Source organism: Silene latifolia, chromosome 8, assembly GCF_048544455.1.
Source record: "Silene latifolia isolate original U9 population chromosome 8, ASM4854445v1, whole genome shotgun sequence".
Lineage (NCBI taxonomy): Eukaryota > Viridiplantae > Streptophyta > Magnoliopsida > Caryophyllales > Caryophyllaceae > Silene > Silene latifolia.
The window spans coordinates 112468621-112494200 of record NC_133533.1 but is presented as its reverse complement, the minus strand read 5'-3'; the positions used below and the strand labels follow the sequence as shown (position 1 = coordinate 112494200).

The 25580-nt window shown below is 36.1% G+C and overlaps 3 protein-coding genes across 7 annotated transcripts; 1 reads left to right on the top strand and 2 right to left on the bottom strand.

Moving 5' to 3' along the window:
- Positions 1–230: 230 nt before the first annotated feature.
- LOC141597405 (uncharacterized) lies at positions 231–6993 on the bottom strand. 5 transcript variants are annotated; one of them, XR_012522773.1, is made up of 5 exons: positions 6707–6993; positions 4835–6102; positions 3968–4182; positions 2937–3088; positions 231–1299 (listed from the first exon to the last, which is right to left on the bottom strand). XR_012522773.1 is itself a non-coding variant. In XM_074417861.1 (2 exons), the coding sequence occupies exons 1-2, from the start codon at positions 2523–2525 to the stop codon at positions 472–474; spliced, it is 861 nt and encodes a 286-aa protein (XP_074273962.1). In that variant the 5' UTR covers positions 2526–2928; the 3' UTR covers positions 231–471. The 5 variants fall into 5 exon arrangements, 1 of the variants encoding a protein (XP_074273962.1); XR_012522772.1 differs by lacking the exon at positions 3968–4182; XR_012522775.1 differs by lacking the exons at positions 3968–4182; positions 4835–6102; positions 6707–6993 and adding an exon at positions 4786–4799.
- Positions 6994–13188: 6195 nt separating this feature from the next.
- LOC141595784 (uncharacterized) lies at positions 13189–13985 on the top strand. Its single transcript, XM_074415749.1, has 2 exons — positions 13189–13340; positions 13832–13985. The coding sequence occupies exons 1-2, from the start codon at positions 13189–13191 to the stop codon at positions 13983–13985; spliced, it is 306 nt and encodes a 101-aa protein (XP_074271850.1).
- Positions 13986–17699: 3714 nt separating this feature from the next.
- Positions 17700–18356, bottom strand: LOC141595783 (uncharacterized). Its single transcript, XM_074415748.1, has 2 exons — positions 18230–18356; positions 17700–17917 (listed from the first exon to the last, which is right to left on the bottom strand). The coding sequence occupies exons 1-2, from the start codon at positions 18354–18356 to the stop codon at positions 17700–17702; spliced, it is 345 nt and encodes a 114-aa protein (XP_074271849.1).
- Positions 18357–25580: the final 7224 nt, after the last annotated feature.

Here is a 25580-nt window from a genome sequence, read left to right as displayed (position 1 = left end):
TGGTCCGAAACAATCAATAATGCTAAAAATCGCTAACCAATTAGTTAAATCGAGTAAAATAAATGTATACTTGGTTGATGCTAACCCATTTTCACAGTAGAAGTATTGAATATTTATCTCCATCACAATTCACCATAAGCAAAATTGTTGATGAAAAAAAAAGTGACAATGTTAAACACAGCTCAACGTAAACTAGTGCAAAAACAAATACTCATTCGTACGCGCATCAATGAAAATAGGAAATATGATGAAGGCGATTTCAACACCAACTACTCAGCCAGTCTCATTCCTTCAAAAAAAGAACTTAAATTCCAATTCTAATACTGCAATCCATTTCAAGTTCAATAGAAATCTGCCACCCAGTTTCAAGACTAAGTTAGTGACAAACATATGTTTCTAGGAATTAGGATGCTTATACTACCTTATAATTACATAGTGGTAAACAGATCTTCTCCTCATCAACATGCCCCATCAACCATCAGTGCCACACTTGACCATACCCAACAGTTTATGCACATTTTCATTCGTGATCTGAGTAAAAGTCTCGTATCGTAATCCTCCATCATCCAAATAGACTTGTACCGTAATCTCATCAATTTTCATTACGAATTTTTTATTCTTATCTGATTGACACTCAATCACATGTTTGCTCACTTTCTTCCAGAGATTTAAAAGTGCAGCGAGACTTGGAGATAAGAATATATGACGAAAGGGAAACTCAGATATCTCACGGCCAAGGATAGGATACCTCGGTGGCTCAAACAAGTTAACACAAACAGTAAAGAAATCGGATTTAGATTTTGTTTCTTCTCTGAATAAGTTTATCAGAGCCCACATGAGAGCCTCAAATCCAAACTTCATTTCTCCACTTTGCAAGCCCGATGATGAAAACTCCGCATATGTCCCATCAAACCCAAGTAAATCTGAACCTTCAATGAGTTTTTTACTAGTCCCATCATGTTTACCGAGCTCATGCCACTTTTCTTTGCCTTGAAGAGCGGTCAAATAGTTAGAGTTTTTAACCCCCATGAGCCTATCATTGTTGAACTTAATCCCTATATACTCTCCTTGCATTTCGATGACGTAAACATCTTTACTAGTAGTCACTGTGTTACTAGTAGTAGTAACTGGTATCTCGTAGATATTCTGTGGTGCCTGAGTTGTTTTCTTACCCGTGCAAGCAACAACAATCTTATCTAAAACAGTGAAGAAATTTTTTGTGGGATTCTCTGGATCAACCACAAAAATGATGAGGTTGTCCCCCTCTAATCCAGCTAGATCAGAAGGCGTAATCAGCCCCTATCACAACATTAACAAGGCTATTTGTCAAAAAAAAACATTAACAAGGTTTTTGGTTATATGTGGTAAGAAACAAAATGATGAAATCAGAAAACAACAATACATCAAAAACTGCACTAGAGTATTCCTTTGAAAAAGCGCAAACAGATTTACACAGCTAAGTAATCAATAAAATTGAAATAAAAGTCAAATACGGTAACATGGCCAAATGTAAAATCATAATCACAAACAGGTGAAGAAAACAATCATTACAATAACACCAAAGCTCTTATCTTAGCATCTTTTGAAACCAAAGTTGCATCACTAAGAAGGCTGAACATCCTTTTTTTTTATAAATATTGTGGGAGAAGTTCTTGTTACCCATTTTTATATTGCAAAATCAGTCTTGAGTCTCTCGACACATCAATGATTTCTCTTATAATTATTATCTCGAAAACAATCATTACAATAACACCAAATCACTTTTGCAAGTTTAAATGGGTGGAGACCTTACTTAAAGCTAAGGTCACGGTTGTCTCACAGGTTAGAGTGGCGTTGTAACAAACTCAAGTTTGGGTGGCCGTAATTAACATAGAAAATGGTGGAAGTGAGGAAATGACTGAAGAGTTAGCTACCCCACTAGAAAATTGAGTTGCAATTAGTGACACCCCTTCTTCAAACGCAGGAAAAAAATGACTTGCGGTTTATGATAAAAAGGTCTTAGAGTCCGGAGTTGAATACTAATGCTAAGTCAGGGAGGGGATGGGACCAAATGCAAGTTCCCCCATATCCATATACCATAAATCAAAAGTTATATCCATACCCTCTGATAAGGAGATCTTTTCAACTCTCCTTTAATTCACTATCTCTTCAGCGATCCTCCATTAACCCCAATTCTTACTCAGTTTTCCAACACAGCCATACATAATATGTCGAATCAAAATCTAAATAAGATAACAATGTACGGATTCCTAGAATCTAAATCAAAATTAGATAACAAGTCGGTATCCCTAAGACGTCTTAAACACACAATTGAAACAGAACGAGAAACATAAAAGTGAGAAATTATAAATTGCTCAAAGTTATCATCAATACCAGTCCAAGGAAGAACCTTTACTTTCAGCTATTTACCCAAAACTCGCAAACTGTTGAAATTTTGTAGCTTTCGGTATGGTAGAACATAACAAGAAGAGAGAGAAAAGAGTTAATATTACCTTAGAAGAAGACCCTTTGGAGGAAGACGCCATAGTAGAGTTCAATTTTTTATGGGTTCAATTTAGGGTTTTTATGGGTGTCATTTGGGGGTTTTTATGGGTGTCATTTGGGGGTTTTTCAGGGTGTCATTTGGGGGTTTTTCTGGGGTTCACAAATGACTCAGCTAGAAAGGTCCTGAAATGTTACTATGACATTTTGACCCAGTTATCTAAACAAGTTACGGTAAACACAAATGGGTGCGGTTAGTTGCATAAACGCTATTGTACTACGATGAATACGAGTTAACGCATTGGTTCAAAAACACCAATTAGAAAACATAACATGTCACTCTAGTTAACATAGCTAGTCGGATCCAAAATGACGTCTCAAACAAACAAACAATTGAAACGCAAGGTGAAATATAGGAGAGAAAACATTAAGAGCTAAAAGTTATAATAATATACCGTGTTTTGCTAAATCAATAAAGCCACTTTCCCCATCCTCTTCACCCAAGACAGCCAAACAATAAAGATTTCGTAGCATAAATCATGAGGAAGCCAATGATCCACTTTTTTTTGCTGGAACTAGCGTCAATTCCATACATGATAAATCACCACTGAAGAACAGGAAAAACAAAAAAATGAATACATTATTCAATAAAAAAAAACGACAAGTCAGACAACTCATTTCACAACCAAAGCTTCAGAATCAATGGATTGACCACAAATACAAAGGAATCAAAACTAGATAATGATGTTATCGTTGAAATCCCCCAAATAAATTATGGAACACCGATAATATGTTTTAAAGTTGTGCATAAAGTTCCATGTAAAGTACTTGTAACTAGACTGGGAAGAACGACAGATACCCACTACCATTCTCCATACATCCTCTCCACAACTACGAATTTTAGCCGCACATTGGTGATCGCTCTAAGTAATACTCCGTAAGATTTATATCGACAATCTCCCGCCAAAAACCCATGCCCCCCGAAAGTCCATTACATAAGCAAATTTAATGCATGGCAAATTTAGTGATGAGAGGAATCCCCCCTATACCATTCATGAAGGGCAACGATTGTTTAGGAGTTGAACATTGCCAGCCGCTACTACTTGAATAAAAGGAGTTGAATATCATTACAGTACAATGAGCTTCATTTTCTTTAAATGGTCAATGTTATTCCCGTTCCCAACTAAGACGATTCTTCTTCCTATATAGTATCCTTCTCGTACAAGTTTCTCCCATATAATATCCAAGTGCAAAAAATTGTGTACCAACTTCAAGTACGGCACTAAAAACTTTCTTCGTGACCCCCTTCAATCCATCACTAGCCCCGATCTTCTCTTAAAGACCACTGTTAGACCTTTGTTATAGCTATGTCTGAATATTGTTCTGAATAATTTGCTGTGCTCGAGTGTGCACCCCATGTTAACCCCATGTTCGATTTGGGCTATTTATAGTCTCAGTAAATTTCGCTCCTCCAACTTGCTCTTACCTTCTCTAGTTTCTAATATCGAGCCAATGCACAATATTTCCACCATAGTTTCTGCGCTATCAACTAGCTGTTCACTGTAGGATGTTCATTGTAGGACTGCACAGAAGCATGTGTTTTGATGGCATCACGATTAATGATTTTCCAGCGATAGCATGCTCTATTTCAGTCATTCTCCAACACAACTATCATCAAAAGTCCCAACCTCCCACAAACACCTAGGTGACCATCAAACCAGCAACCATGTCAGCCACCAAATCACCCTAATCGGCCGACAACCTACAGCTACAAGATATAGATTAAGAGAAAATAGTCGTACATAAAGCTCTTGTACTATGATATAATATGTCGGGATATGGTTGATCAGTTTGACGAATTTAATTTTTCATTCCAAATCTAATTACATAAAGCTCTTGTACTATGAGTCTATGATAGAATGATAGAATGATGAATACGAGGAACCCATTAGGCCAATAAGACCAATCAGCTAACTTAATATGTCGATTGTCGAATCTAAATCTAAATAAGATAACATGCCGGGATTCCTAGAATCTAAATCTAAATAAGATAACATGTCGGGATTCCTAAGACGGCTCAAACACACAATTGAAACAAAACAAGAAACATAAAAGTGAGAAATTATACATTGCTCAACGTTATCATCAGTGGAAGCATCTAAGCTACAATCAAAATTAGACGGATCCAAATCTAATACAATCAAACAAGTCAATTAAAGAATCAAAAACTAAAAGCAGAACAAGAAGAGAGAAAGGATCCAATCCAGATGATGTAAATTTGACTTACCCTTGCTTGTACATTACCTGTGCATGTTTCAATTCAGATTAAAAAATACGGAGTATAAATTATTACCTGTGCATGTTTCAGTGAGCAGTATCTACCTCCGTGGAACTACATTGCATTTTCACCAACCATAGCTGAAGTAGGTACTAATTTCAAAATCACGCCTTTATTAGATGGATCCTCTCCCCCACCCCCTCAATGTGTTTGTTGACCCCTTTTTTAGTTGCATCATCGAGATTGTAGCAAAAAGCTCAGCCATAGTATCCCTCCATATTAAGTGTTCCCTTATCGTCATCATAGTAAAAATGCTTACAGCATGAGCAAAATCTATAAGATAAGAATCAACGATAACTTGCCGACACACATCAATCACACTCTCCCTTCCAGGTGGGCCTCGTCTCTTTCCGCAGCACTTGTTGAAATTCCCCCAAACATATTACGTATTCCGTACTTTTTACTAGACTCGGACCCAATGCTATCACCAGCATATTCTCCTCACTACTCCGAATTTCAGCCGCACACATTACTAATCGCGCTAAACAATAAGATTTAAAGGTCCATTGCTTCATTTGGTGTGGACCTTTCAAAATCTTTAGCCATGATCAACGATTCTGTCGAGACAACATTGTTAGAGCAATCCCTCCTATACCATTCATTAAAGGGGCCATGGAATGCACATCCGCTCGCAGTTCCAGTAAAGCTTTTTATTACTCATCACAGGGTGACGAAATACCCGCTATTACTCACTAATACCTCTTCTTCCCTCCTATACTCTGTTCTGAATCACAGTATGATTTTCAACTGATTTCAGGCTCTGTTTCAGTATCTGTAGATCCTCCTGTTGTTTGTATCCTCTTTCATCTCGGGAATCCTTCACAACATATAGCGGAAAAGCGGTGATCTTTCATATTTAACCATCAAATTTCTCAGTACTCCCAGGTATTTACATACTAATATGCTGCATCAACAAACGAGGGTCTGACATCATACATCACCCTGTTCGCAGAGACATCTCTATCCATGGGATTCTAGACCAATCCATCCATACCTGCTGCGTTAATGTCTAATCTATTTCAAAAACGTTCCGCATTCTTGAATAAGCCTTCATCACAGGTATCTCCAGAAAAATTGTGATATTTCATATATAACAATAAAATAAAATGTCTATAGAAATGTTATGCTTGCCTTCATCCCTCACATTAGTAAATCGAGAAGCAAACCACTGTCAACACACTGATCATCTCAATCACTATTTCCCTCCCAATTCAGTATTTACCCGTTTCCGTCATTTGTTTCTCTTTCCTCAAAACCATTGTCTTATGCATGGTAAATCGCCACTGAAAAATCAACGGAACACGGGAAAAAACAGATTAGTATCCCAATTAATAAAAACAACATTTCATTTTATCATAAAAAGACATGAACATGATTCAACTAGCACGATTACTCGAACAAAAAGCTTAAAAACCAAAATAAAACAGCTAAACTCCATAGATTTAGCTCAATTAGCACGACAAATAGCTTAAAAATCAAAATCAAAACGCAAAAACAAAAATAAATCAGCTAAACTCCATAGATTTAGCTCAATTAGCACGATTACTCAAACAGATCTTCATATAAAAATCAAATGGAGCTAATCGAGCAAAATCGAGTAGTATTTCCGCAAAAAAAGCTTGAAAAACAATACTCAACAAAAAAAACAAAGGAATCAATGATTTAAAACAAAAATAAAGGGATCTAAATTCGATTAATCCGTTCACATATAATCTACCATCATTTCAAACTCAGACAAATTTCATCGCCATTTTCAGCGATATATCGAATACGATAAATCATCAATTAATCGCTTTGCATAAAAAATTTACAGTTCTAATTAATGACTTTCAGAAGAAGAAGAATCAATAGAGATGAAAGAGAGGTATCCAGGGAGAGAGATTTTACCTTGGAGTTTACCAGATTAATTGGCCGGAGTTTCGCGAAGAAGAAACGAGTAATAACGGTTTTTTAGGATGTACGGAGTATTGTATTGTGTGTACAGTTTTACCGCTTTTGAATTATTAGGGTTAATATTTTGATGTTATTGTCAATTATGGAAAAATAACTGCGTATTATAAAATAAAACTAATAAAGTACACTGCGCGTAAAGTACGGGGGAAATACTCCTAATCTATGAAATACTCCAAAATCTGAGAAATACTCCTAATCGGCAAATTATATCCTACTCCCATGAGTAGGGAGTAAGATACACCCATGGTAGTTATGGGCAAAAAAATAAAAAATAATAATAAAAAATAAAAATAAACTACCCACTTTATCTCTCACAGTACCTTTTTTTTTCTTTTCTAAATTACTCAATTTATCAAATTTAAAATCCTATTGACTTTATTAAATTCGTAGTTTTCTTTCATCTATTTGTATTCGAGTTTTATCAAATTTACAGTTCATAATCATCAAATTAGACCGATATTCGCTAAACTCAAAGTGAATATAACAGTGTCATAAAATGAATATCACATTACATAACACACGTTCATCAAATTACACTATCATATTCATTTAACTCAACGTGAATATAATAGTATCATAAGATGAATATCACACTAAATACTACATATTCATCAAATTATATTATCATATTCACTAAAATCAAAATGAATATAATAATAACTTATGAATATCACACTTGATAAGACATATTCATCAAAATAAATTATCATATTCACTAAATTCTGAGTGAATATGATAGTGCCATATGATGAATATCACACTCGAAACCACAAATTTAATCATAAATAATGAGAGATAAAACATAAAAACTCGCCAATTTAATTTACGGTATTATACAACTTTTAGGGTTTAATGTAATTTCAACACAAACCCGATAAATTAGAATTTAATTAATCAAAACACGAAGTAATTTTAACACATACCTGATAAGTTAGAATTTAATTAATCAAAACTCGAATCAAGATTACAAAACCACTGTGTTGGATGGAAAATTAAATTTCATGGACGATTTTTTTTTATAGAAGCGGAAGACGTAGTTTGAAACAAGAGAAGAAAGAGTTTATAGAAAGTGATAACTGTTAAGAAGTGGGGACTTCTGTTATTTTTTTTTTTTTTTTTTTTTTTTTTTTTTTTATTTTGGGAGTAGGAAGTACCATACACCTGGGTGTATGGTATAAGAATTGCTCCTAATCTGTTTTTTTAGTAAAAAATCAACTGTTTTTCTGACTTGATATAATTATTATAATTATAATTATAATAATTATTAGGCTAATTTGATAACTTATACCTTGAATAATCCATTTTTTCAAATCTTATACCTAAGATAACTTTTTTTAATATCTTATACCTAAAATCCTAATTTCTTCAATACTTAATACCAAATCTCAAAAAAAACATAAATTGACTATCTTACCCTTTTTAATTCACTAATCACCACACTTTGGCCACCACATTAACCCATCCCCACCATATTAACCCACTAAAACCCCCCACACCCACCACCCACATCACCTCACCAGCCTACCACGCACCACCTACCCCCTCCTGCCACCACCTACCTCACACACCATACCCCATCAGAAATGCCACCGCCTATACCCCACGCACCATTACTCCCCACGGCCACCTCCCTCCACCCGGCAACACCAACACCACTCACCTCATACTGAAAAACGACCCACCGCCTCATACTCTCTCCTCTTTTCTTACACTCCAGCCACCATTACCCACCATCGCGGACCACCACCACCCCTCATCTCTCTTTCTCGCTGCCGCCCTGCCTCCACCACTACCAGGTCTACTACCACAACTCATGCACCATACCACCACAGCCTCTCCTCCCTTGCCGACCACCTTACCCGACACACCTCCTTCTCCTCCCTCTCGAGCCAACCAAACTAGACACCTCCTCACCATACAAACACCAAACTAAAAAAAAACACAAAAAGGCTAGATCTGGGTGAAAGGAGAGAGAAATAGGCGAGAAAGGAGAGAGAAGCGGTGGTTGTCGTTGGTGGCTCGTGGTGGTACCGGCGATGAGAGAAGGTGACTGGAGGTGGTGGTGATGAGGTGATGTGGGGGGTTAGTGGGTTAATATGGTGTGGGGATGGGTTAATGTGGTGGCCAAAGGGTGGTGATGGGTAATAGTAAGGGTAAGATAGTCAATTAATGTTTTTATTTGAGATTTGGTATTAAGTATTGAAAAAATTAAGATTTTAGGTATAAGATATTAAAGAAAGTTATATTAGGTATAAGATTTGAAAAAATGGATTATTCGAGGTATAAGTTATCAAATTAGCCTAATTATTATTATAATTATTTATTGATGCGCGCAGGTTTCATTAAAAGAAAAATAAAAGTTTATATGAAATTGGTGGGGAGCCGAGAGACAATCTGGGCTCCCACACCCTTAGCAATAGAAAAGCTAAGTCTAGGGTAATTTTTTTTCTAAAAATCTTGTTTCAGACGGTTTATTTTAAACTAAAACAATAAGACGGGATTATGTGTCAATTTTATAGTTTAATGTAACCACAATGGTTTAACTAATGCTACCGCTTATTGATAACTTTTTCCCAAAAGTGGTCACATTTAGCTTTAAGATGGTTTCAAAAGCTCGTCTTATTGTTTTAGACTAAAATAGGTCGTCTCAAGTGAGACTTAGGCCATGTTCTTTTGGACTTAAAGTCACTTAATTTAAGTTAACTTCAGATCGTATAAATTCAGTTCACTTCAGTTCAGATCCTATAAGTTCAGTTCAGTTTAGATCCTATAATTTCGATTCGATTCGAGATCCTATAAGTTGATTCGATTCGATTCGAGATCCTATAAGTTCGATTCGAGATCCTATACGTCACTTAATTTAAATTCAATTCGAGATCCTATAAGTTCGATTTAGTTGATTCGAGATCCTATAAGTTCGATTCGAGATCCTATAAGTTCAGTTAAGATCAGATCCTATAAGTTCAGTTTAGTTCAGATCCTATAAGTTCAGTTCAGTTCAGATCTTATAAGTTCAGTTCAGTTCAGATCCTATAAGTTTCAGTCCAAAAGAACAGGGTCTTACTCTTGTCAAGTCTAACTTTACTAAAAATCAAAATATGTGCTAATCTGTTCCAAGACTTCCTCTCACCTGGGTTTTAGACGGTGTTATGGAGCGTGATTATGTTTTTTTTGTTCGAATGATTACCTAGTCCGTCTAATATGCTAAATCTAATTACTAATTCGTGACAAATTAACGAAATTAATGAAATTTATGCAGTAATTATAGGTTTATTTGTTGTTATTGATGCTGGATTTGAAGTTTAAGTGAATTTGAAAACACTTTTTTATGATTTTGGTTTTCAATCTTAGATAACGAAAGAAAAGGGTTGTTGTCTAGTGTTTGGAGTTTACTTAGACTGAAAACGTTAAAAGGATTAGAGGAAAATTTTCATAGTTTACTTTCACTTGTCCACGATCTTTAACGATTAAGCCTACTATTCCAGAGTAATTAGCTTAACCTAAACGTGATCATGAGTCAGACCGGGTCGGGCTTGAGCATCAAAATATGGTCCAATATGAGAGTCAGATTAGGCCGAGCCAAATGGATGGGCCTATTTAACGACTTGAAGCCCAACCCAAGTGGGATTTGTCGGACCATTACAGACGTTTGAGAATCTGTCATTCTCGTAATTGTTGTAGCTCAATTTGTATTTACAAGTACGTTTATTTAAGAGTCAATTATCAATTACTCCCACCAATATTCTACTTTTTTTTCAATTACTCCCACATCATTTTTTTTAACATTACACCCATATTATTTGCTCAGGTCAAAATATGAACCAAAAATCACTTCCAGGTGAAGAAAATTTATAAAGTGATTATTTTACCCCTGTGTGGCTGTGTTTATAACCATGAGTCTTATGTGACTTTCATTTACTTACCCTATTTCATCCTTTAACTCTATTTCCCTAAATTATTCCCTAAATGATTCCTCAATTTTTTTTTTCCTAAATATTCCCCATAATTTCCCGAAAAGGCTACAGTTACACTGATTGTATAGAATCTTCTATACACAGCGAGTAACATTACGCCATGTGGCAATAATGATTGAATATGAGATAGAATATTTTGAAGTTGGATTTTGTACAAATTTGGGAGCCAAAATTCAAAAAATCAACTTTAAAACTTTTCCTAAATTACTATATACCATAATTATTTAGATTGTTTAAGATAATATTTTTTATTAAGCTATATTATTTCTTCCAATGTTGGTTTATCTTCTTCATTGAATTCTTCCTGATACTCTTGATTTAAATCGAAATCATTGTGATTAAAAGTTGACATTATGAAGTTCGAGCACAAAACACACATTACTAGAAAAAAAATCAAGGACTTTTTTTATATGAAAACCCACTTATGAATTTTGGTTTCTTTTGTTTTTTTTTTTTAACGAAAGATAACGTATAATTGTTTGGGTGGAAATTTTTAGAGATATGGTAGATATTTTGTTAAGATTTAATATTATATTTTATTATTTATTATTATAGTAATATAATTATTAATTATGATGCCATTATTAATAAAGATACTAAAATTTTCCTTCTCATCTTTCCCTCAACACAATGATGAATTTTTTTTCCCACCAAACCTCTTCATTTTTTATTTTTTTGGTAAAGATCAAACCTCTTCATAATTCCCTTCATAAATACAAAAAGATTTATATATGTCATATTTCATAATTCCCTTCATAAATACCTAGTGTATAGCACCTTCTGGTCAACAACTAGGTGAATCTATTTTGAGAATAAAGTCTGAAAATCTGGAATGTTGGATTTAATCTTGGATAAAATATTGGAATTATTTTGATAATAAGGTGTTAATTTAGATTATTACCATCAAATAAACCTTTTTTTTTAATATCAAAGAATATTAAAAACTTAAATCACAATTATCAACCTCGATTGCTTAACCGGTTGCAAAATACGTAAACTATTGAACGAGTCGACTAGTCGAGCTCCCGAGCCCAACTAAATACAGTATTAACAGTCCATTACATAACATCGTATGATTCGTATCATTCTTTAGTTACTCTCAAGTCTCAATCGAAAAACCCTAAACCCCCAATTTCACATTTCTGGATCCGAATTTCTCTCAATTAATCAGGTAATCTCTCAATTTTCGTCAATAGTAAATCATTCGAGTACCTATATTTAATTCCATTGTTACTCTGATCAAATTTGCACCCTCTAATTTGTTTGATAGATTGTTTTTTTATTGCTTTTGCGAATTATAATGGTGAATTTGCTGAACATGATCTTTACTAAAATGTGGATAATTGTACTGTGATAATACGTTTAAGAATGTATTAATTGTGAAATAAGTTTATGTGAACTGTATATAGTCCTTGATTCTTGCTTAAAAGATCATTGCTTTCATTATTTGAAGGATTGTATTAATGCATAGTATGATTGGTTTAAGCCGGGTTATCAAATTCGCTCAACTTTCAGCAAACTGTGAATTGTTTGGAGCCTATTATACTAAGGCGTGTAATTAAATACTTCCTCCGATTCTTTGAAATTACCCATTTGATTAAAATATTACTCACAAATCTTAAAAAGTGGGGGCAATTCCAAAGAATCGGATGGAGTATCTATGTTAGCATCATATCCCGAATTGGATGATACGTATACATATTGAGTTAGGTAACCATGGACCATGGTTAATAGGCGAGGGAGTGACTTGCATTAATCAGTTTACTTCAGCTTAAAAGCTGTACTCGCGCTGCCCTAATCATTTGCTGACCTTTATCATTCTTGGTGACGGGCATTTTGATTAAGGTAAACAAATGATTTGGACTGATGAAGTATCGTATTACCCTAAAGAAAATTTTTCGGTATGAGGAAGCTTTTTTTCTTTCCTGTCTTTTGCGATTTAGCAGTTTACTAGAGGATGCAGTAGATACTCGGTTCCTCCTTAGGTTCCTGGTAGTTCCTCTTAGGATGCATTTGCTACTAGAGGATGCTATGTATTTATAGATCGAATTAGGCAAACCTGTGATGGAAGTTGATGTCTAAGCTGAATTTCATTTAATCAGGTAGCTTGAGCTCAGTAGCTGTATACTCTTTTACTAATCTTGTTCAATTTGTGGAAAGCTCGTTTTTGTGTGATTTATCGCTTTACTCCATGATGCAATTGTTCTTCCTAGGGTCATACTAGTTTTCCATTTCCACGTGTTCTTCTCTATTGTAAATTTGTAACTGAACAATTATGTCTTCTTCCCATCCTCTGAACTCTGCTTTTTTAAGGGTCTCTTCTTATTCCCTTTTTGAGGTAGCATACTTGATAAGTTTGTCTATATGACCTGTCATTGTTCCGGCCTGGAGTGGGTTGCCTTGTGAAACCTGATATGTACCTTGCAATGAGATGCAGTTACCATGAAGGTTCGTTCGTCAGTGAAGAAGATGTGTGAGTACTGCAAGACTGTCAAACGCCGCGGCCGTGTCTACATTACTTGCACTGCTAATAAAAAGCACAAGCAGCGACAAGGTTACTCAACATTTGCCTATGATGGCCCCTTAATCAATAGGTATGGAAATCTTGTCTCGTATTTCTCTACAGCACAAATTTAGGTAGTGTAGTGATATGGAAACTCGGGTTTGTTGTGTCGGACATGAGCTCACATATATGTGACTATGTGTCAAACTCAAAATGACTCAATTTTGTAGGATATACTCATTATCAAAACAAAAGAAAGTTGTTGCTTTGAAATATTTGGTGTTCGTGAAAGTAAAATAGAGAAATGTTTGAGAAATAACGCTTTACAGTACAAAACCTCTAGGCTCTACCTCTAATTTTATCCCACAAGCCTCCTTTTTGGCCTCTATAGGAAAACTCTTGAGAGGTAAGGGTGGTGTTCGGATACTTAACCCCTGTCTTTGAATATCATATCAGACATGCTACACTCCCATAACCATGTCAAAATAACATATGAAAAACTGATGATGTGTGTTCAAATAGAACTCGGCACCTGTTTTATGTGATACTAATGAGTAATGACTTGTTTATTGACACAATCAGGCCTATTGATATGATGTCAAGGCCAGAGATGGTGAAAACCCCAACCGTGCACGATGGTTTTATGTCTCTCGTGCCCAAAGTACAACCACCACCTGCGATATTTGGTTTTTGGAAGAACTCTATCTTCTCGCTTTTATTCAAGAAGGGTAATTAGCATCTCGCGCTAGAGAACCAAGGTTTAATTGTCTATGTACACTGAAATGCTTGGACAACAGTAATAGATTTCTGATAACGACACTTTATATGTTATCATTTTTTTTTTTGTAATTTTCTTGTTTTCCTCTGCTGCTAAGGACCTGTGGTGTTCTACCCTGATCGAGTTACAGCCTCGTCTTGCATTCTTGCTCCATTGTTGACTGCAGCACCATGTTGCCTCATAAGACGAGCATCAAATAATGCTTTGATTTTTTAGTCCCATGACTAATTATGATAGTAATGGTACAATTCATTGTTAGTTTTGTTTGGTTAAGCTTGATTCAAATTGTTATTGGTTAAAAAAGCCAAAGAGGAAACAGATCTGCGTATGATTATTTTTGAAGTAGAATTTGAAGGATGCATAAAGTTGCAATCTTTGGCATGGTGTACTAGAAAACCAGTGACTATATGTTTAGGATTTATCCAAACTTTGCGACTCAGGAGTCACGACTATGTTACATTGACTTGGCTACAAGTGTCGGCGGTGAGACACTAGCAAAAACTGCAATCTTGTCAGTTTATAGACTATACATCTGAGGTAGTATCTCTTATTGTTTATTTTCTGAGTTTTATTTTAAAGTTTTTGAGTTCTGATTTAGTATAAAGTTTTTGAGCACATTTACTAAAACATTACACTAAAAAAATATAATATTGCTCAAAAACTATATTTATAAATGGTCATATGCTCAGAAAAAATGTGTATATACTCAAAAACTACAAGGTCTGAGGTACTACCTCAGACGCGTAATCATTTTTCTCCAATCTTGTGCATAAGTTGCAACAAGCTATGTTTTTTTTTTTTTTTTTTTTTTTGCTATGTTTGGTGCTTTGCAAATTCCACATTTTTTTCTTCAAATTCTTTTATTCCATCCTTCCCTTGTTCCGGAGTTTGGCAGTAAACTCCGGAACTTGCCAGTTGCCACCACTGGCTAGGAGCAGTTGTGAGAGTAACTTGTCCTAAGAGAGGAACCAAATTTTTTTTATGGCCAATCAAAATTTACGGATACCTGATATTGAGAGTAAGTCTCCCCTAAGATGAGTTAGTTTCGTTTGAAACAATAAAACAAAGATTTTGAGACCACCTTAGTACCTTACAGCCAAATGTGACCCACTTTCGGAAAAAAATAGTCCTGAAAATACTAGTTGGACCGTTATGGTCACATTTGAATATAAAACGGTCTCAACCCCGTCATACTTTTTCAACAAAAGCGACCCGTTTGAAACAAGAATTTGCAATCAGCATAAATTTACTCTTTATTTTTCCAGTCATTATATTATTAGCAAAAACATTAGGGTCCACTTTGATTTAATTCAGAATATACAGAGTAACATATTTACTTATGTCCATTTTTTTTTTTTTTTTTGTTTGTAAGATGTCTACTTTAGTTCGTAAAGGTTACTAGTTTGATGCAACGTAATCCGGGGAAATGGCAAATAAGCCCCATACGTTTGACACTATGTGCAAATTAGCCCCACAACTTTCGGCAGGTGCAAATTCACTCCATACGTTATACAACATGTGCAATTACGCCTGCTTTTAGAAACTCAGGCCATTTATTCACCGGAAAATATTGACATAGCGCCGGAATGATGACTAGGACTATGACTAAGACTAAATTATATAATTTTAAAGAAAAAAAAAAACTCACTTTCCCCGAATTTGTAATTTGGACGAGCTAATCTCACTTTCCCTAAAATCTTCGCCTCACTTCATCAATGGAGGAACAAATTCAAGCTACAGAAGCTTCTCAATCAATAATCAACTGAAGTGCACTTAATAGTTTCAAGCTACGCAAATTGATTCAAGCTGCTTTAAGCATACCGTGGTTTTACGCTTGAATCACTCAATTGAAATGAGCATATTTGAGCTGTTTGAATCAATTAATCAAACTTCTCGATTAATCACTTCAGTTAATTGAAATGAGCATATTTGAATCAATTGAGAAGTTTGAATCACTTCAGTTTTACGCTTGACTGCTTGAGATGGTCTTATACGAGATTTTATGTTTTCAATCAATTAGTTGATTAATTGCTTGCATTGTTTGTTTTATTGATCTGCAGGAACATCTAATGAAGCGTCAATCAACGAATTTTTCAATCTTCTTATAATCATGAAGTAATTAGATTGAATTAGGTAGTGGTAAATTGGGTTTTTTCGTATTTTTATTTTTTTTAATTATATAATTCAGTCTTAGTCATAGGTCTAATCATCATTCCGGCGCCATTTCGACTCCATGTCAATATTTTCCGGTGAGTAAATAGCCTGAATTTCTAAAAGTGGGCTTAATTGCACATGTTGTACAACGTATGGGGTAAATTTGCACCTGTCGAAAGTTGTGGGGCTAATTTGCACATAGTACCAATTGTGAAATTAATTTATGGTAGTATACTCTTAATATATATATATCTTGCTCGTAGTTGCGGAGTTTGGACTTGTTATTAAAAGAGTGAAAAATTTCATTGTGCGTGAACGAGTAATACCAAAAGAAAAAGTTCAAAAATTCTCGTAAATTTAACCTCTCCAGCGGGGGCGGGGGCGGGCACCCTTGCTAGCCACAAAGTGAAATAGACGAGCTAATGACCAGGATATAGGGAGTACAATATAATTCAATCAGATTCTAGTTTATAAGTCGGGAATCATAACTCAATTTGATTTGACTTTTAACATAAAAAATTATCTAGATATAAATAATTTTTTTATTGAAATTTTACATATAAGATTCATATTAAGTTCTTGCATTTTTGTTATACCAAACCACCAATAGATGAACCATGGATCATAATATTGACCAGATGGTTAGCAAATATTTGTATATACCACGCGGCCCACGGTGATTGACCAAATGATGCGACGAAACAAGAGAAATAAAAAAAAAATGCGAAAATTTGTCGCAAACTAGAATGGTCAATTGTGCATCAAATACAAGAATAGAACAACGAAAATGAAGTTTTTTTACTCATGACGTGATTAACAAAGAGCAATGGGCTTGGTCACGGTCATAATAGTTAATAGGCCAATGACTAAAGAGTTCGGTTCTCAATTCTTTTGAGTCATACGTTTCTGAAATGAATTGAACTGCACTGAATATATCTATACTACTTAATAAAATGAATTGAACAAAACACATATGATATGAATTAGACAAACGTATAAGATATGCATTGATATGAATTAATTTGAAATTAAGTCCGAAAAAACAAAGCTAAATTATACAAAATAATTCACAGCAATTCTCATTGTAATTGGATCCGCCAAAAATGACATTTACCATCCAATAATTCAATGTAGAGAATTTGCTCAAAATCCATCAAATATTCATAAAAATACTTATAAACATCAAATTTCTAATGAGAATTAGCCATACACTTAAATTTTTTCGATATTAACTAATCACAAATCCACGGTAAATAACACTATACAACTGATTGTATATTCTAGTTACTGCAAATCCACCGCAAACACTTTCTTTCTAGTAGTACAAATTATGACACGTAATATAATTCTTCATATATTACCCACCAAACTCAACCAAACAAAAAAGTCAAAACTTTGTACAAAAAATTCACAATCACCAAACATGTTTGATCAAATTAGTTAATCACTTTCCTCACATAATTAATTACCTAATTTCTTTCTTAAAATGTTACAAAATCAAACCAATATGATCATGAATCAATAAGAGTATCCCATACGTTGAATCACACGATCTTTGAGTATCCCTTTGTACAAAGCAACTCTATTTGCTGGCATTTCATTTCGTTGACTTTCTCCACTATTTTTCCTTGACTTGCTATTCAATTGTCTCCTGAACACTTCATTATTTCCTCTTGGATCCACCACATCTTCTGCAAATCTCACCTTTTTCTTCTTCTTTTCTCCCTTTTTTTCACCTACCATAGGTAAAAAAAAATGGAATTAAGAAAAAAAAAACAATTTATCCCATAAAACAGATTAAAACAAGTCAAATAGCACCCTGCGTGGATAAATGAGACAAGTCATTTACTAAAGCCTATGCATTATGATTTTGTCTCAACTGTCATATAAATTAAAGTCGTGTTTAAACATATTTCAAATACTTCCTCTGACTAAACAGATTTTGTAATACAACGTACAAAATCTGTCGAGTCAGAGGGAATAAGTAATTTGTAAAATGATGTATTAATGAGACTGTCTTACACGAGAATTTGTGAAAAGTAACGTACCTGAAGAAAGGCAAGGGCGAAGAGCGGGAATAGGGTTGATTTGAAAGTGGGTGTTTGAAGGAGGAAGACATGAAGGTTTTTGATGTTTAAATGCTAAGAGAATTACGGTACCAGAAAAGGCAGCCATGGCAGTAGCCAAGAAGACACCTTGGGAGCTTAGAAGAGAGGACATTGGAAATTTTGTAGAGAGAGAAGTTAGAGAGGGAAAGTAGAAAGGTGTGTATGTGTGTAGTATGTAGGAACTTGGAAACCTCCAACTAATTCCAGAAGGCAAGAAAAAAAGGGGCAACCCCTATGGAAAAAAATAAAGAGGATAGAGGCCCTTTATTGATTTATAAAACAATATATAAAGATGTATCATGCATGGAGAGGCATTTGAATTGTTTAATCTTACTTTGAATTAGTTAATCTTACGTAAAATGAGCGATGGAGTCAGGATTTAAATTAGAAGAGAACGTTATATGTTATAACTTATATGTATATAGTAGAACACTTTTTTTGGAAAAATATCAAAGAATTCTTAAAACAAATTTTATAATTTTTTACCATTTAAGGGCGGTAAATAACACCAACTATATTCTACTAATCGAGTAGTCTCCCCGCGCTATAAAATGCTTAGGCGTCTTCTATACGTAAACCAAGTCATAAAAGTACTATAAAATAAATTAGATTGTACAAAGTAATTAGAAATGCTACTCCCTTCATTCCGGTCATTGATTGTTCTTTGGTTTTGGCACAAAGACCAAGAAAAGGGGAGAGAGTCAATTACTAAATGACACGTGGACCAAATTTTGTGTGAATGACCAAATTGTTCGTCAAATGCATTTCTAAAATAGAAAGGACAACAAATAACTGAGACACCCAAAATAGAGAAGGACAATAAATGATCGAAACGGAAGGAGAGTACTTTATAATAATAATAATAATAATCCATGTTTTTTTTTTACGGAATTATCTTTAAACCCCCGGCCCTTTTCCATCCTTACATAGTAGAAGTTCTTCTGTTTTGTGTTCAGTAATTCCTTCATCTCGAACATTTATTTACCGTGTCTTTGATCAGTCGAGATCCTCTGTCCCATTATCGTGTCCCATCTTGTATCCCACTATCTCTTCATTCTGTTGGAAATAGAGGCTTTGAGAGCCTTTTTCTTAGTTTCCATTTGTCCCACATTGGTGAGGAAGTGGGTGTTTTATGGGTTTATATAACACCCCTTCCCTTACCTTATCACTAGTGGTCATGGGGAGTCTTTTGTAGAGACTTTGCGAGGTGCTTAATTCAGCTCGCACACGTATGTGCGATGCCGAGCCCGGCCGGATTTGGGATTTGGGATTTGGCAATCGCTGCGGCGGCCGTGCCTATCTTTTTGGGCCGTATCTCGAGTTTTGTTTTTTTGTGTTGTTGAGTTGAATCAGTCAGTCCAACTGACTGTCGACATGAGGGTCATGCTCCACGTTTGTAGCCCTTGACTGCAACATCTTAGGAGTCGGTTTTGCTGCTTCTGTTGCTTCGGTTTGGCTATAAATAAGAGCCCGACTTCTCTATCAAAACACACAGAAAACATAAACTCTCTTCTCTCGTCTTCTCTACTCTCTCATAAATTTCTGGGTATTGCTAATTGATATCGTTCCAGGTCTTACATTCTTGAGTGGGCGAGTTTGTAAGGCGCGATAGTGTAAACCTTGGGGACTACCGGTCGTCTTGCGATCGCCACCACGGTCGCACCGGAGAAATAGTTTTTAAGGCGGCGGTTTCGTCGTGTCACTACCTTTCCTCTGTCGGTAGATATCCGATCTACGGCATTTATTTCGTTACTGCATTCTTATTCCTTTCGTAATTCTTTTCTGCTTCAGAATTTACGAACAACAATTTAAAAACTATTTAATTAAGTGCAGTAGCCATGTCTGTGATTTCGAAAATTGTACGATATTTGAAAATTGAGCAATTAGATGGTCGAATTATAAGCGTTGGTCCCTAAAGCTGTTGATGTTTTTGAGCGGTTGGAAATTGATTATGTTTTGTTTAATGACCCGCCAAAACCTATTGTTCCGTCCGATCTGAGACTACCCCTCCTGCGGCTAAGGCAGTTAAGTCAAATGAAGATGATATTGCTAAATTTGTTAAAGACAACAAAACTGCTAGGTGTCACATACTTAATAACATGATTAACCCGTTGTTCGATTTATTTGCTGATAATAAATCGGCTAAAGTCATTTGGGAGTCCTTATCGAAAAAATATGGGGGTGATGACGCCTGGGAAAAAGAAATATGTTGTGGGTAAGTGGTGCAATTTAAGATAGTGGATGGGAAGTCTATTATGGAACAGGTTCATGTCTATGAAAATTTGTGTGCTGATATTGTTAGCGAGGGCATGAAATTAGACGACCTTTTTGTTGCTAATGTGTTGTTGGAAAACTTCCTTCCCTCCTGGTCTGAGTATAGAAATCAGCTAAAACACAAAAAGAAAGACATGTCCCTTATGGAACTTATCAGTCATATGAGGACCGAAGAGGCAAATCGCCTCAAAGACAACCCTATTCATTTACCGGTCTGTGAATGCATCTATTCTTTGTTGTCAAAGCTAATTTGGTTGAGTCCGGTGGTCCGTCAAATCGCTTTGAAAAGTTCAAGGGTAAGGGTAAGGCCAAGGTTGGTCGGGGTAAGGGTAAAGGAAAGAAGATCGACCTGGGAAGTACACCAAGCCGGTTGCAAAGATTCGAAGCCTAAGGGTCCTTTGGTTTGCTATGTTTGTGGGAAACAAGGGTCACAAAGTCTACCAGGTGCAATCGATAAGAAGACTGCTGAAAGTGAAGCCAATCTTTGTGATTGATGATGTCATTCTTCTTTGTGGTTGTTGAAGCTAATCGGTGGGTAATCTTCTTGAATGGGTCTTGATATCTGGCGCTTCAGGACACCTCTGTCTTTGATAAGGGGTTATTTCTTGAGTTCGAGGAGATAGGCGATGGGGAATGCGTCTACATGGGTAATTCTTCACTGCAAAGATCACGAGCAAAGGCAAGATCTTTCTCAAACTCACCTCGGGAAAACACTTGCCCTTAATAATGTTTTATTTGTACCTACATTGCGTCGAAACCTCGTGTCGGGTGCCTTGTTAAACAAAGGCGGCATGAAACTTGTTTTTGAGGTTGACAAGGTTGTAATGTCGCGCAATGGGGAATTTGTGGGCAAGGGTTATCTGTCTGGGGGTCTTTTTTATCGAACACCGATTCTGTTTTTAATAATATTGCATCTATACGCTTATATCGCCGAGTCTATTGATGTTGGCATGGTAGATTAGGTCATGTGAATATCGACTACATTAAAAAGCTTAGAACCTTGAGTTTAATTCCAAGTTTGTCGAGTCAAGAATCCTCTAAATGTGGTAGCTGTGTTGAGGCTAAATTCACAAAGAAACCTAGTAAACCTGTGACAACTAGGACTACGAGTCTTCTTGAGTTAATTCACACCGACCTAGCTGACTTCAAAAATGTTGCAAGTAGAGGTGGCAAGAATTATTATGTGACTTTTATAGACGACTGTTCGAGGTACACCCGAGTTTATTTGCTTAAGACTAAAGATGAAGCAGAACAATCGTTTATAAACTTTAAAAATGAGGTCGAAAATCAACTCGACGGGGAAGATTAAAAGGGTAAGGTCTGATAGAGGTGGTGAGTATAAATCCAGTTATTTAGCGGACTTTTGTGCTGCAAACGGTTTAATACATGAGACTAGTCCACCCTACTTACCCCAATCCAATGGTGTAGCTGAACGTAAAAATAGAACTTTAAAAGAGATGATGAATGCTATGCTTTTAAGTTCTGGCCTGTCTGACGATATGTGGGGGGAAGCAATACTTTCTGCTTGTCACATTCTTAACCGTGTACCTCATAAGAAAATTGACAAGACACCCTACGAGATTTGGAAGGGCTATCCTCCTAACCTGAGTTATCTTAGAGTGTGGGGGTGTTTGGCTAAAGTGGGTTTACCTGACTTTAGGAGACCTACCGTTGGACCTAAGACCTATGATTGTGTTTTTATAGGTTATGCTCAAAATAGCTCTGCCTATAGATTTATGTCTTTGAGTGACCGTTCTATATCTGAGGCTAGAGATGCCGAATTTTTTGAGCATGTTTTCCCTTTTCAGAAAAATGTTGTTTCATCTACTTCATTACCTGTTGCATCTATTGATATGTCTTCACATGCTAGTTGTAGTAGCACTCCTATTGATCATGCTGTTGAACCTAGGAGAAGTAAAAGACCTAGATGTCCAAAGGATTATAGTGATTATGTTACAACACATTTATCTGAATATGGATCCTCTGTTTGTGCAAGTGATGAGTTTGTTTCAGCGTTTTTAATAGAGGATGACCCAAAAACCTATAGTGAGGCAATGAAATCCATTGATGCTAATTTTTGGAAAGATGCTATTAAAAGTGAACTTGATTCTATTGTTTCTAATCAGACTTGGGAGTTGACTGATTTACCTAAAGGTAGTAAACCCATTACGAGAAAATGGATCTTTAAAAAGAAAATGAGACTTGACGGTACAATAGAAAGGTTCAAAGCTAGATTTGTAGTTAGAGGCTTTACACAAAAGAAGGGCATTGATTACTTTGATACCTATTCTCCTGTGACCAAAATTTCGACTATAAGAACTCTTGTCGCTTTAGCTGCTATTCATAACCTTATTATACATCAGATGGATGTTAAAACTGCTTTCTTGAATGGTGAGCTAAAGGAAGAGATCTATATGTCGCAACCTGAAGGGTTTGTGATTAAGGGTCAAGAGAATAAAGTGTGTAAACTTAACAAGTCACTTTATGGTCTGAAACAAGCACCTAAACAGTGGTATGAGAAATTCAACACTACTTTGATGAGTAATGGCTTTATGATTAACAATTCTGATTCATGTGTTTATTCCAAAGTGATAGAATCTGATTGTGTTATTATATGCCTATATGTGGATGACATGCTTATTTTTGGTAATAATTTAGATGTGATAATTAAAACCAAAGAATTTCTGTCATCACACTTTGAGATGAAGGACTTAGGAGAAGCTGATGTTATCCTAGGGGTTAAGGTTATCCGAAACTCCAATGGAATTTCTTTGAGTCAATCTCATTATGTTGAAAAGGTGTTGAAAAAGTTTAACTGTTTTGATGTTGTGCCTGCTAGAACACCCTATGATTCTAGTGTACATTTGAGTAAAAACTTGGGTAATAGTGTTTCCCAGGAAGAGTATGCTAAGATTCTAGGGAGTGTGATGTTTCTTATGAACTGTACTCGACCAGATATTGCATATGTGGTTAGTAGACTGAGTCGTTATACACATAACCCTGGTAATGAACATTGGAATGCTCTTCGTCGTTTGCTAAAATACCTAAGAGGAACAGTTGATCTGTGTTTGCATTATGGTAAATTTCTCTTTGTGTTAGAAGGATATTGTGATGCAAATTGGGTTGCAGGTAACGATGAGATTTGTTCTACTAGTGGTTATGTCTTCACCATGGGTGGAGGTGCGATATCGTGGAAGTCTTCTAAACAGACTTGTATTGCACGCTCTACCATGGAGTCGGAGTTCATAGCTCTTGAGTTGGCGGGACAAGAAGCGATTGGTGAAAAACCTATTGGCGATGTACCAAAGTATGGGGAGGACGGGCGACACCGGTCTCCATCTTTGTGTGACTCGAAAAGTGCTATTGGCGTTGCAAAGAATAGTGTCTCCAATTCGAAAAAGAGACACATGCGAATAAGGCACGCTGCAGTTAAACAACTCCTTGAGAATGGAGTATTCTTGTGGACTATGTGAAGTCCGAAAGTAATCTTGCGATCCCCTTACTAAGGGTTTGACTAAGAGATTAGTCGTTAATACGTCGAGGGGAATGGGGCTTAGGTCCTTGAGTCAAGGTTGAGATTGACTTGGTCCAAAGTTTTCATTCCTATGGCGTAGTATGATTCATAGCCTTTATGGTGGTGCTTTTGAGACGCACTTGATGAATTATACTCTAGGTTGGACTTATGTCCTTAATGGCTCGTGTGAGAAGTCGATGAGAAGCACTTGAGCCACCTACGTAGGTGTAATGATCCTAAGACTATGAGAAGTCTTGTGGTCACACCTATCAGTACCAAGGTAACGCATAAGCTCTAAAAGAGCGCGTTGCACTCTGAAATCGCGGGACGATCTTAATTTGAAGGTATGATATGTGTAGTGGGGGGTATCGACCGAAGTTTAGCTAGGAATTCAAATCGCAAGATATTCTCTAGTTGTAAGTAAGTTGTTTCCTCATTTCACTAAAGTGTCAATTCAAATCGAAAGATATTGATACCTAATTATCCACCCTTCCTTTACCCAGGAATTCTTCTTTCTCTGGCTCTGGCGCCTCTAGTGGGGGATTGTTGGAAATAGAGGCTTTGAGAGCCTTTTTCTTAGTTTCCATTTGTCCCACATTGGTGAGGAAGTGGGTGTTTTATGGGTTTATATAACACCCCTTCCCTTACCTTATCACTAGTGGTCATGGGGGGTCTTTTGTAGAGACTTTGCGAGGTGCTTAATTCAGCTCGCACACGCGCGCGCGCGTGCCCGTGCCCGAGCCCGGCCCGGCCCGGATCCGGATTCGGGATTCGGGAATCGGCGGGCTGTGCCTATCTTTTTGGGAGTCGGTTTTGCTGCTTCTGTTGCTTCGGTTTGGCTATAAATAAGAGTCCGACTTCTCTATCAAAACACACCGAAAACATAAACTCTCTTCTCTCGTCTTCTCTGCTCTCTCATAAATTTCTGGGTATTGCTAATTGATATCGTTCCAGGTCTTACATTCTTGAGTGGGCGAGTTTGTAAGGCGGCAGTAGTGTAAACCTTGGGGACTACCGGTCAGTGGTGATCGCCACCACGGTCGCATCGGAGAAATAGTTTTTAAGGCAGCGGTTTCGTACCGTGTCACTACCTTTCCTCTGTCGGTATATCTGATCTCTGGCATTTATTTCGTTACTGCATTCTTATTCCTTTCGTAATTCTTTTCTGCTTCAGAATTTACGAACAACACATTCGACACATAGCAATAAATATTAAAAATAAGTATATAGATATTATCTAAGGATGAGGTGTCAGAATATTAAGGCAATGAGACACAAGATGGGACACGATAATGGGACAGAGGATCCGAACAGGTCTTTGATCTAAGACAATTTTATGAATTTTACGGTGTGAACTTTGATTAGTCAAAATCACCTACTCCATATTAGTCTAGTAGCTAGTTTCCTCGTGCTATGGGTGATGATAAGGAATATTCTGTGTACATTTGTATTAAAATCAGGAGATAAACTAACAATACGAAAAGGACATACAAAAAAAAAAGG